The 13286-nt window shown below is 29.8% G+C and overlaps 1 protein-coding gene across 1 annotated transcript; it reads right to left on the bottom strand.

Moving 5' to 3' along the window:
* Positions 1-9614: 9614 nt before the first annotated feature.
* Positions 9615-10309, bottom strand: LOC111674566 (larval cuticle protein A2B-like). Its single transcript, XM_023435205.2, has 2 exons — positions 10221-10309; positions 9615-10156 (listed from the first exon to the last, which is right to left on the bottom strand). Exons 1-2 carry the CDS (start codon positions 10230-10232, stop codon positions 9686-9688), a joined length of 483 nt encoding a protein of 160 aa, XP_023290973.1. The 5' UTR covers positions 10233-10309; the 3' UTR covers positions 9615-9685.
* Positions 10310-13286: the final 2977 nt, after the last annotated feature.

Raw genomic sequence — 13286 nt, 5'->3', positions numbered from 1 at the left:
TTTAAAAAAAAACACATTTTTTTAATTTTACATGTGGCCTCCGTTAGGTTGGTTAGTCTTCTAGTCTTGTAGACCGGAGGTGGTGGGTTCGATTCCCACCTGAAACACTGGTTAAGGAGCGCACAAGAGGCCCGATAGAGGCCTAGGTGTATTTTTACGGATTTGATGAACAGGAACACTTTTGCACAAATTTGGATCTGTGTAATTATTGCACATGAACACATAAATTCCGTTTGTAGTACATCGAAATATTGATAATAATTAGTAAATTGAATTAACGCGAATAATTGACTCAAAATTATTGCAAAGAAATTCGGTTTATAGAAATTCAAACTCAAATCCTCATCATCTCCAAACTTGGGAAATTTCTTCAGCAATGCAAAGACAATAGTTAATAATATATTTGGTATGGAGTACATAGAGGGATTATTAAAACTCAGTTTCAAAAATATTTTATAGAACTATATTGTATTTATTTTTCAGTTCATCACTTTCTTTGTTGCTTGCCTCGCTGTGTCATTACTGCTGCACAGTGGTATAGGAAAAAAAAAGAGGGAAATAATTCGGTAACTTCTAAACGGTTAATCCGATTTTAATGAAATTTGGTATGCACAAAGAGGAGGTGTTGTCGAGTTTAGGTTTTGAATTTGGACCTTATAGGCCAACCAGGGGCCCGGCGGGGGGTCCTCAAATTAGGACACCTCGTCTATGTTAAATTTATAAAACGATCCTATTTCTTTATTTGAGTTCCGATTTAAAAATTTTCGTACATAGAATCTTCTCATCGAGCACTATAAAAAATGTCGTCATAGCAGTAAATTATCTCTTATAGTTTAGGAGATATTCGCATTTGAAAATTAAAATTTTAAAATTTTTACCGTTCTTACTTTAGTTTTTTGATAATAGCGGGTCCAAATATTCCCGATTTTCGCCATTTCTTTTTTTATTCGCTTAACAACAAGTTTATATATCAAGCAGTGAAAGAATTATGTAAAAATCATGACGGAGTCCAAAGTTATAGGCATTTTAATTTAAAAAATTAAAAAAAGGCGATTTTTTGCCATTTTTTTGGGAAAAAAGTATCTTTTTCTTTTTAAGTTATCTAAAAAGTTTCTAAGAAGATGTATATAGAATTTATACTTTTTGAAAAGCTGACTTTACATAAAATACGATAAATGAAACAAAACCTAAAAATTTTTGATACCGAGGGGACCAGGTCCATCCAAAAAACCCTATTTTTTATAGAAAATTCAATTTTGAGCAAAAATTCTCAAATCGCATAGTCGATATCAAATTATAGTGACCTGTTTTATATGACCCAATATGTTCTTAATCATTTTGTAACGGGTTTCGATAACCCCGCCCCTGGTATGGATATAATAGGCAAAAAACCAAAAAATCCCATTTTTGGGATTTTTAAAACTTTTTTGGGAATTCCGGGATTTCTAATAAGAAAATTCGAACTTTTTATTTAATTTTAGATTTTGAGTAAAAAAATCTACCTAACTGTAAAATTTCATCAAAAAATATTCATAAATAAAATTTTTATTGCAATTTGAAAAATTTGTATCTTCGCAAAAACTGAATAAAAAACATTTTTTAATTTTTTTAAAAAAAGTATTCCGCGAATTTTTTTAATTTTCAAAAATTATATACAGTTTTGAAAAATAGACAAAATTACCTCTCCATTGCACTATTATTTTCATCCATAACGTTAACTCTTAAATTTGTTACATATATTAAAAAATTTTCAGGTATTATTTTTTAAACTGTAATGATTTTTACCCCTATAGGTCACTTTAATAGGTAGCTTATTAAAGTGACCTATTGAGGAAAAATTCATTACATAAGGATACGTTAGACATATTAGGTAGAATATCATAACCCTTTAAAAAATAATTTAATTTAAGTACCTGTAATTAATATATAAGACAGGTTTATATCTGTTTGTAATTATTTGTAATTTTCTAACCATGGCGATCGTACTAAAAAAAAAATGATTTGTGCTCCATTTTATTTGAACACTCTTCAGCTCCTTTTCAAGATAAAGTGAACTTCTTATTGAAATATATTGAAACTGCACATAAAAATAAAGTGGATAAAACTGATATATGTAAAATTGAAAATTTTATAAAATCAGTTGATATAAAACTGAAGAGTGTTCGGTATTCCATTGCTAAATTTCGATCGAAATTTTCTGATTGGCTGGATGAATGTGTAGAAGTTGCTATTTGCGTATCAACTGTTGGTGCTCCCTGTAAGCAGTATGAGGATTTGAGCTCAAAATCTAAGAGGAAAAGGTTATCAACTTCACTAGAAACCTTATCTAACGAAGAAGTTTCGGACACTTTTAAAGCAATGTTAAGAAAAGAAAAACAGCCTTTGGATGCCATAAAAATTGCAAATATTCTTCCAACCGCATCACCAAGACGACTGAAAAGAATTGTAAAGAGTATACCCACACCATCTTCTGATACAACGTTCACTGAGGAAGAAGCTATTGCGCTTATGTTGCAGCTGGGATTAAGTCGTGATAACTACATAACGTTAAGAAAGGCGCTATCTGAAAAAGGAGTGGATGTTTTACCATCATATGACAAAATAAATGAAAAGAAGAAAAGCATTATACCACCTCCTATTGAAATAACTGATCGGAAGGCTGTTATTGGACTCGGCGCTCTACTCGAAAATACTGCTTTAAGGATTGCTTCTGACTTTTCTTCAGACCAACTAAAAAAAATAAATTCTTGTGATCTTCAACTCATTTGTAAGTGGGGATGTGATGGATTATCAGCACTCTCGGAATATAAACAAATCAACACAAGTGAATCTTCTTCCGAGTATGGTACTGCTACATATGTGGTGATAAAAAATCAGAATTTTCGAATATTTCCAAGTAAAGATCAATAAATGAGGAAACATTACAATTTGGAATATCCCCCCTACATGCTCGCATACGATTTCTGGAACATTTTCTACATTTAGCATATGATTTAAAGTACAGAAGCATACCGGAAAATGCAAACAAAAGTGCAAATAACAATAAGGAGTTAATGGAAATGAGAGCCAGTGAGAAACGAAGAATTCAAGAGGAATTTAAAAAGCGGATGGGATTAAATATTGATAAACCACTCACAGGATATGGAAGCACAAACGATGGTAATACCGCTAGACGTTTTTTTAAACATTTTGAAACTACTTCCGAAATAACCGGAATTAGTATGGATTTACTGCAAAAGGTCAATATTATTCTAATGGCGATAAATAGCAAGCATAAAGTGAACGCAACAAAATTTGGAGAGTATTCTACAAAAGTTTCTAAATTACTTTTGGAATTATATCCCTGGAAAGAAATGACACCTACAGTTCACAAGATATTATGTCATGGAAAGGTCATCATAGAACATAATATTCTGCCTTTAGGAGAGCTTACAGAAGAACCCCAAGAATCGAGGAATAGAGACTTTAAGCATATTCATCAGTTTAGCTCAAGGAAGTGTTCTAGGCAGTCTCAAAATGAAGATATTTTTAATAATCTGATTCTATCTTCTGATCCTGTTTTATCTACTATAAGGAAACGCTGGATTTGCTACAAAACGTTAGCATTTGAAAATATTCATGAATTTAAAGATTTACTTTATCTTTTAGATATGGACTACTGTGATACCGATTATTTTACAAAATTATATTAATTTATAAAAAAAAAAAATAAATAAAGACTATTTTTATATAAAATAAATACTTGTTAATTTTTTTTAGGGATAAAGAATAAAAGATTAATCGTAAAAAGTGGCTGTAAAAATTCATAAAAATTTAGGTAGTAAAACATGCCTAACAAATGTATGGATGAAAATAATAGTACTAGGTAAATTCTCTAAAAGATGTTGAGTTTTCCCTAATTAATTTGTCACTTAAAAAACATTAGGTAGGCATGTTATATATCAATGGAAAGGTAATTTTGTCTATTTTTCAAAACTGTATATAATTTTTGAAAATTAAAAAATTCGCGGAATACTTTTTTAAAAAAAATTAAAAAATGTTTTTTATTCAGTTTTTTGCGAAGATACAAATTTTTCAAATTGCAATAAAAATTTTATTTATGAATATTTTTTGATGAAATTTTACAGTTAGGTAGATTTTTTTACTCAAAATCCAAAATTAAATAAAAATTTCGAATTTTCTTATTAGAAATCCCGGAATTCCCAAAAAAGTTTTAAAAATCCCAAAAATGGGATTTTTTGGTTTTTTGCCTATTATATCCATACCAGGGGCGGGGTTATCGAAACCCGTTACAAAATGATTAAGAACATATTGGGTCATATAAAACAGGTCACTATAATTTGATATCGACTATGCGATTTGAGAATTTTTGCTCAAAATTGAATTTTATGTAAAAATAGGGTTTTTTGGATGGATCTGGTCCCCTCGGTATCAAAAATTTTTGGTTTTGTTTCATTTATCGTATTTTATGTAAAGTCAGCTTTTCAAAAAGTATAAATTCTATATACATCTTCTTAGAAACTTTTTAGATAACTTAAAAAGAAAAATATACTTTTTTCCCCAAAAAATGGCAAAAAATCGCCTTTTTTTAATTTTTTAAATTGAAATGCCTATAACTTTGGACTCAGTCATGATTTTTACATAATTCTTTCACTGCTTGATATATAGACTTGTTGTTAAGCGAATAAAAAAAATGGCGAAAATCGGGAATATTTAGACCCGCTATTATCAAAAAACTAAAGTAAGGACGGTAAAAATTTTAAAATTTTAATTTTCAAATGCGAATATCTCCTAAACTATAAGAAATAATTTACTGCTACGACGACATTTTTTATAGTGCTCGATGAGAAGATTCTATATACGAAATTTTTTTTAAATCGGAACTCAAATGAAGAAATAAGATCGTTTTAAAAATTTAACATAGCCGAGGTGTCCTAATTTGAGGACCCCCCGCCGGGCCCCTGGTTGGCCTATAAGGCCAAATTCAAAACCTAAACTCGACAACACCTCCTTTTTGTGCATACCAAATTTCATTAAAATCGGATTAACCGTTTAGAAGTTACCGAATTATTTCCCTCTTTTTTTTCCTATACCACTGTGATGCTGTTGCTCTAGTGTCATTACTGCTGTTGCTCCTTTGACCGCCGTTGCCACCTCCGATCCCATCAACAGCATAAACGTTGTGTTCCGTCGTAAAACTGTGCTAGCTGATGTCGCTGCTCCCTTCGTTAAAACTGCCGTTTCCTACACTTATGCCGCCGCTCAATTGATTGCTGGTCCCTTATATCCTACGCTTATTAGATAGATGTGGTTAAAACGATTTTGACTGATAGTTTTTAATAATAACACAGAAAAAATTATCGGTAGTTTATTTCCAATTAACAAGTTTTAATTTTCTTAATTTTTATACCCACCATCAAAAAAGATGGGGGTATATTGATTTTGTCATTCCGTGTGTAACACATCGAAATATTGCTCTAAGACCCCATAAAGTATATATATTCTGGGACCTCGTAAGATTCTAAGACGATCTAGCCATGTCCGTCTGTCCGTCTGTCTGTAGCGTCCACAATATAAGAGATATTGAGATGAAATTTTCCCAAAATATATTTTATTGATCAGAAATGTTTGGTATTGAAAATGGGCAAAATCGGTTAACGATTTCACATAGCCCCCATACAACTGTACCCCCCGGAATATTGTATAAATAGCTTCAAATATTCACAAATTCGTTGTTTATGAAGCAAATACCACAAAATTTCGCATAGGTCAGTTTTTTGACGTCTGAAAAATATTTCTGCATTATGGCGGACATAGGACCATAATTGACCCTACCCCCCATATAAGGTCCCCTTTAGAAAATGACAAAGTAGCTGATTACTGGCTTAAAAATGGGAATATAGCGATCAAATTCGACACACATAAGTTTCATGCAAGTCAATATCTCTCAACCAAATTTTATGTATATCGGGCCATAATTGACCCTACCCCCCATATAACGTCCCCTTCAGAAAATGACTTTAACGCTCATTACTCGCTTAAAAATACAAGTATAGCGATGAAATTTGACATAAGTTTCTTACTAGCCAAAACCTATCTATCTATAACGCTCATTACTATCTTAAACAAACGAATATAGCGATGAAATTTGATATAAGGAAGTATCTTACCAGCCAAAAATCTTTATGAAATTGTGTGAGGATCGGTCAATAATTGACCCTACCCTCATATAAAGATCCTCCATAAAATTACTATAACGATCATTACTTGCTTAAAAATACGACTAAAGCGATGAAATTTAACAGAATTAAGTTTATACTAGCCAAAATCTCTTTACCAAATTTCCCAGAAATAAGTTTTATACTAGGCAATATCTCTCTACCAAATTTTATGTGGATCGGTCCATAGTTGACCCTACCCCCCATTAGAATTCCCCCTATAAATTTTTTTAATGCTCATTACTGGCTTAAAAATCGGATTATAGCAATGAAATTACACAGAAGTAAGATTTATATTTAAGTCAAAATTTACCAAATTTTATGTGGATCGGTTCACAATTGACCCTTCCCCCCATATAAGGCCCCTTTCAGAAAACAACTTTAATGTTAATTATGGGCGTAAAAATACGAATATAGCGAAGAAATTTGACATAAGTATTTACCTTAGGAACCAAAACCTTTCCACCAAATTTTATGTGGATCGGTCTATAATTGACCCTACCCCCCATATAAGGACCCCTCCATAAAACTACTTTAACGCTCACTACTGCCTTAAAAATACGAGTATAGCGATGAAATTTCTCAGAAGTTTTTCACAACCCAAAATCTCTTTACCAAATTTTATGTGGAACAGGCCTTAATTGACCCTAACCCCAACATAAGGTCCCTATCAGAAAATACTTTAAGGCCATTAAAAATACGTGATAGTAATAAAATTCGACTCAATTAAGTTTCTTGCCAGTCAAAAACTCTTAACCTAATTTTATGTGGATCGAGCCTTAATTGACCTACCCCCATATAATGTCCCCATCAAAAAAACGAGTAAAGCAATAAAAAACGAGTAAAGCGATGAAATTCGATATAAGCCTAACCTGTAGGAACTAAGATCGTTCTACAAAATTTTACGGAGATCGGTCTATAATTGACGCTACCCCCATATAAGGCCCCTTCAGGAAGTGACTTTAAAGCTCAGTACTGGCTTAAAAATACTAGTAGATTTATGAAATTCGACATAAACTAGTTTCGTGTAAGCTAATATCTCTATCTCTTTTATAGGAACCGAAATCACGCTATCAATTTTTATGAGGATCAGTCCCCCATATAAATTCTGGCCCAGAAATGACGCGAAAAATACGAATATTGCAATGCAACTCGACATAAAACAATTTTGATTTAAAATCTCACTACCATTTTTTATGACTTTAATGCTCCTTAGTGGCTTCAAAATACAAGTAGATCGATGAAATTTTAAACAAATAAGGAACTGAAATCTTCCTACAGACTTTTATAAGAATTGGTCCATATATGTATGTATAAATACCCCTACTCGCTATAAAAATTAGCACTGTCAGTAGTAAAACCCCCATTAATGGACCTCTTTCAAATGTTACCCTGATGTTCTCATTAATATCGATATATAATAAAATATTCAAAATATCAAAGTTCATTTATATAACAGTGATTTGATGGTGGGTATAAAAGATTCGGCATAGCCGAATATAACACTCTTACTTGTTTATTTAAACAAATTTTTATTTGTCTTAATTATCTCGTTTTTTGAAACTGCTTGAAACTTAAGTGTAAATTTTTGATTAAATTTTTATTTAATTCAATTGGTTAAACAAATTTTTATTTGTCTTAATTATCTCGTTTTTTGAAACTGTTTGAAACTTAAGTGTACAATTTTGATTAAATTTTTAATTAATTCAATTAACTTTTTAAATGATTAAAAAAATTGTACTGGCCTTCTTTTCTATTTTAGATTTATTTTTAATATTTTATTTTGAATTTTTGTGCTAGCAATATTTATAACTCTTAAATAGTTTCTTAATAATTTATGAAACACTTTATATGTTCAATTATGACAATAAAGTGATAATTTTTGTAAATGCTGTACGCATTGTTAAAGGTCTAGTATTCCTTTAACGCTGTGTGTATTCTATTAATAATTTGATTGTTTTAATCACCTTCTTAATTGATTTTTAAATAATTCTCTATCAAACAGTTGAATTTATTTGATTAATAAATTAATAAAAAATAATTAATGAATTAATCAATGTTAAAACTTGTTTCAATTTTTGACATTAATTGTTCTGATTAATTCGTTATTTATTTGAACAGTTTAATTTATTTGATTAGTAAATTAATAAAAAATAATTAATGTTAAAACTTGTTTCAATTATTGACATTAATTGTTCTGATTAATTCGTTATTTGGAAAAAAAAATATTTTTTTTTTTACAAATTTGTTAATTGATATCATCATTTTGGTTATAGGTATAAAACTTGCTTGATACAATTATTTTGATAATCAAAACTCATTTTTAGTTATTTCTGTGAAATAAAGATGTGATGATTATTGTATTTTTTTAAGAAACTATTTTTTCTTTTTTATTAAATATTTGACAAAAGACGTGACCCATTAAAATTCCGCATATTGTGGTTTATTAGAACCACTTTGAAAAATAGTGATTACGTCTTTCTCGTAAAATATTTGATAGTTATAAACGTAGCTTTATAATAGCAAGATTTTATTACCTTACAAAAACTAAAGCGCTGTTCTTTTGTTGTTTGAAAAAGAAAATTTAGAAAAATTAAAAATATAAGTTATTGTACAATTTAATTGATTTAAGTTACTAGTTATATTGCATTTTCTTTTCTTCCAGTTTACCAACTTGTGTATTTGGTAGTAAATTTATAAATTGCTGAAGGCGGATCTGTATTAATCTGTATTAATTTATTAGATTTAAGGTAAATTGTATTATCTTGTTTGGATTTTAGGAATATAATAGGATTTTTAACGAGGGATTGAGTCATTTATTTTGAAAACAAACCATTCTTGTAGATTTTTATCATACTTTCTTAATTTCATAAATATTTTTTGACTTAAAACAAAATAGGTGTACAGATTCGGTTTTCTTTTAAACTTGAGTCAGATATGGTCGTAAAGTCATTTGCATAAAGGATGCCTTTATGGAGGCTAGGCTAAAAGATGTTTTTTAACAAACAGACTGGCATTCCGCTAGATCATCTCAAAATATTATAAGGACCAAACAAAAATATTTATTACACCGTTAAATTTCAGATATATGCAAATTAAATTGGGATATACACTAAAAATATTTTTCTAATCATTGTTTATTTCCATACGGAATTTAATTTATGACTCGTTTTAAAACTATTACAAAATGTATTAATTAATTTCGATGATGGGTGCTAAGTTCTGATATATTGTTCTTGTTCGCAGGCTGTAATATTTGTTGAGCTAAGTGAAATCGTGGACTGAGCTATGATAAAAAATATGGTTAAATTTTGATCATTCTTTAACAGTTGAAAATTTGCAAATAAAAATATAATGCTAAACATTATGAGACAATTAAATAAAAAACAAATTAAATTTCTAATAAAATAAAATATTCATCACATCTTTATTAAACTAACAGTCGCAATCATTCCGAAAGCATTTATCTAGTAAGCGTAAGAGATAAGGGGAGATGCGAAAGTAGTTTTCACTACAGCTGGACCAGCAACCAAGGGAGCGGCGGCTTTGACGACGGGAGCAGCAGCATAGGTGAAGGGAACGGCAGCGGGGGCGGCTACAACAGGAGCGGCTTTGACGACGGGAGCAGCGACAGCGGCTACCAAAGGTTCACGACGGACAACAGCATTGAAACCGTTAATGGGGTCGGAAGTGTAGTCAACAATACGTCTGTAACCATCAGCATCATTCAAAGAGTATTGACCTTGAACGAAACCACCATCACGAGTTTCAACAGCGGTCTTGGAGTCACCAGAGATGGCATCCTTAACATCATAGCCGTAAGAGTATTGGGGATGGGGATCGTATTCCTCAACTTGGGCGACGGCAGCCAAAGGAGCAGCTGCGGGGATGACACCAGCGCTGGCAACAGCAAGGCAAGCCGCGAAGAAAGCGATGAACTGAAAAAATAAAAAAAGGTTATTATAATAATCTAATACGGAAAAAGGTTTCAATTATCCTTACTTTGAAAGCCATTTTAAAGTTGTTTGGTGTGTTGGGTTGATATGCTCTAAATACCAAATATGGATTTGAACTGTGTCGATTAATTGTTCACGTCGACTTTTTATATGAAAATGCCAAAAAAACTATTTTCGACCAAAATGAGAGAAATAAATATGAACAAAATAAAAAAGTATGACAAAATGTGATAAAATACAAAGCAAAATGATACTAAACTAATAATAAACGTTAATTGAATTTTAACTCATCCAATAGTTTTGTGGATTGTATTTAGTTACGCCTGCAAACTACTAAATGCCAACAACAAAAATGTCATAACAGTGAAATAAACAAGTAGTTAAAGAAGTAACTTTTTTTAAATTAATAAAAACAACCAAAACAAAGTTTCTAAACGTTTTATTAAATCATGTCTCATACAGTTATTTTGAAGGTATTCCCGAAGTGCAAGAGGTGATAGCAAATGTTCATGTTTATGAATTATATTTAAAATTCGATTACAATAAACAATCATACGTTAAGATACAAACAATATTTAGCAACATATATATACTTAAATATGTAGACATTAAACAGCAATGTACAATTATGCACAAATCAAGGCTGACAATTTGTCTGTCTGTCAGACTAAATTTAAAACGCATAATCACCTGCATTAACTATATACTTAGTCAGTCGTATGTGACAACAATTAAATTTCGATTTCATCCATTCATATTCCATCTGAAATATTTATAAAATTGCTTATCCACCCAATAATAATTATTTATTTAATGTTTTTAACTGTAACCACTGACCAACTGACTGATTGATCAAGAGACGGATCAATAGCCGAAATAAAATAATCAAAGTCAAAGCACGCAATTGGTGTTAATTTAAACATTTTCCAAAGTTTTGTTTGAGCAACTTTAGGCGCACAAACAAAATATTTTATTGAATTTTGTTACAATTTTAATTTTAACAAATAAATGCAGCTCATGCGTCTGCTCCGTAAGAAATCGCATTGCATTTTGCGTTGGTGTACACTGGCAGAAAACATGAGTTGATGTTGGTAATCGCAATTTGTCGAGAGTCGAAAGACGTCATTTCAACTGTACAGCTAAAACTTTAATTACAAAGTAAGAAGTAAATATGTTAAAATTTTGATTCATTATTTTAACACGGTGATGTTATTGAAAGTGCTTACCACGCATGCTTACAAATAGGGTATTACGTAAGTAGTTTATGATCAAATAATATTCGAATACAAAATGTAAAGACTAAAAAGTACCCAGGATAAAAAGAACTTAAAAAGAAGTACTAGATTGTTTCTAAAAAAGACTTGAAGAAATATGTATATTCTTCGTTTAAGTTAGTGGTAAGACATTACTACACTCCTTATATGTAATGCAGACGGTATGATTTTGATGGTTATATTACAACATATTCATATTTTTTTTAGTGTAACTTAATAATTTAAACATGTCAATATAAATTTGAAACATACAAATATCTGCAGTTTTAGAATTTAATTATTTTATTTAGTTTTTAATTTAATTTGTGCATAATCATTTTGCTCTTATTTATTATTTGTTTTTAATTCTATTGCTTTGAATATTTCCCTTTTTCACAATTAGACGTAAGTAATTATGGTCTGGTATTTAATATTTCCTTTCGTCACTTTGTTTATTTAGCTTGTCATTGTTGTTGTTGTCGGCGCAATTATTTAATATGTAGAAGTAAATTCACGTAGCCAAATACAATCAGACGTAGTTAATACATTTGGCTAAGTGTTTTTTGTTATTTTTGTTAAACATCTGAATGCCAATGTGACTGACTAGAATACCTTGCCAAGACCAAAAATCATTGAACTAATTTCGTTTTATGCCAATTACAATAATCGGTCATCGACGATGTTTTGGTTTTTTTATTTAACTTTTAGTTTTAATTTTTATTAACATTAAGTATAAAATCGTATGAATATTTAGTATGCGAATGTGAATTATGCGTAATACCAATAATAATGAACCAATAACGGCCAAAATAAGCCATTTTAACAGTAGTAGAATTTTGGACAAGAATTTATTGAATTAAATTAAAAAAGAAACGTCAACAATTATGTTGTTTTTGTTAATTGAATTTTTAAATATTTTAAGTAGTTATGATTGTTACGTTATTGAAGAATATTTTGAAATTCATTTTAGCTTTTTCATTTAATAGACATTCTTGTTTAGTACAAGCGTACATATCTACTTAGTGAGTTAGGAAGCCAATTTGTTTTCTGTTGAAGGTCACACGTGATCGAATGACGAATAAGTGTTGAATTAAATACTTAAAAAAATAGTTTCTCTTATGATGAAATTTTAAAATCATATTACATACATTTGTATGTAGGTACATTAGAGTAATTGATTACAGGGTCAATTACAATTACTTGAAACTTGTAATTGAATTACTTGTAAATTACACATTACGTGTAATATTACTTGATATTAAAATTACTTTAATTTTTTAAGTATTTGTAATTGAAGTTTACCAATTACATTCACTTCTAATTACACACAGATGGAGTAATTAAAAAAATGATTTTAAACCAATACTTTAAGCAGCATAAACTCAACAAAAATTTATAGATTTATATAAAATTAAATTTTATAGTTTCACAGATGGATTTTTATTTTTAATTCCAAATTTTACAGCTATGTTTATATATCAAATTAATAAAATTATTTTTCAAAAATTATCCTAATGATGGAAAACACTTTTTCAATTTATGAAAATATTTTTTTATTTACTTAAGTCATGTACGTGATTTCTGAAACGATGTTGATGAACTTATATCGATGATATGACCAATAACAGACCATTTCGAAAAAAATTTAGCAGAACGATTTATCTGTACACTCATATCGAAATAATCATTTAATAATGAATTATGTGGTGTTTGTGATATTTAGATGTGAACCTTTTTTCTGATGAGGAAAAAATTTCCATAAAAAGATTTTTATAAATTTTAGGCTTACAATATTGATTGCCAATGTGCATTTAAGTGATTTGTTAGAATAGTATTAATGTACACAAAAAATATTCAAG

The sequence above is a fragment of the Lucilia cuprina genome, chromosome 4 (genome assembly GCF_022045245.1).
Source record: "Lucilia cuprina isolate Lc7/37 chromosome 4, ASM2204524v1, whole genome shotgun sequence".
Classification (NCBI taxonomy): Eukaryota; Metazoa; Arthropoda; class Insecta; order Diptera; family Calliphoridae; genus Lucilia; species Lucilia cuprina.
The sequence above is the reverse complement of the archived record's forward strand: the minus strand, read 5'-3'. Positions and strand labels throughout refer to the sequence as shown.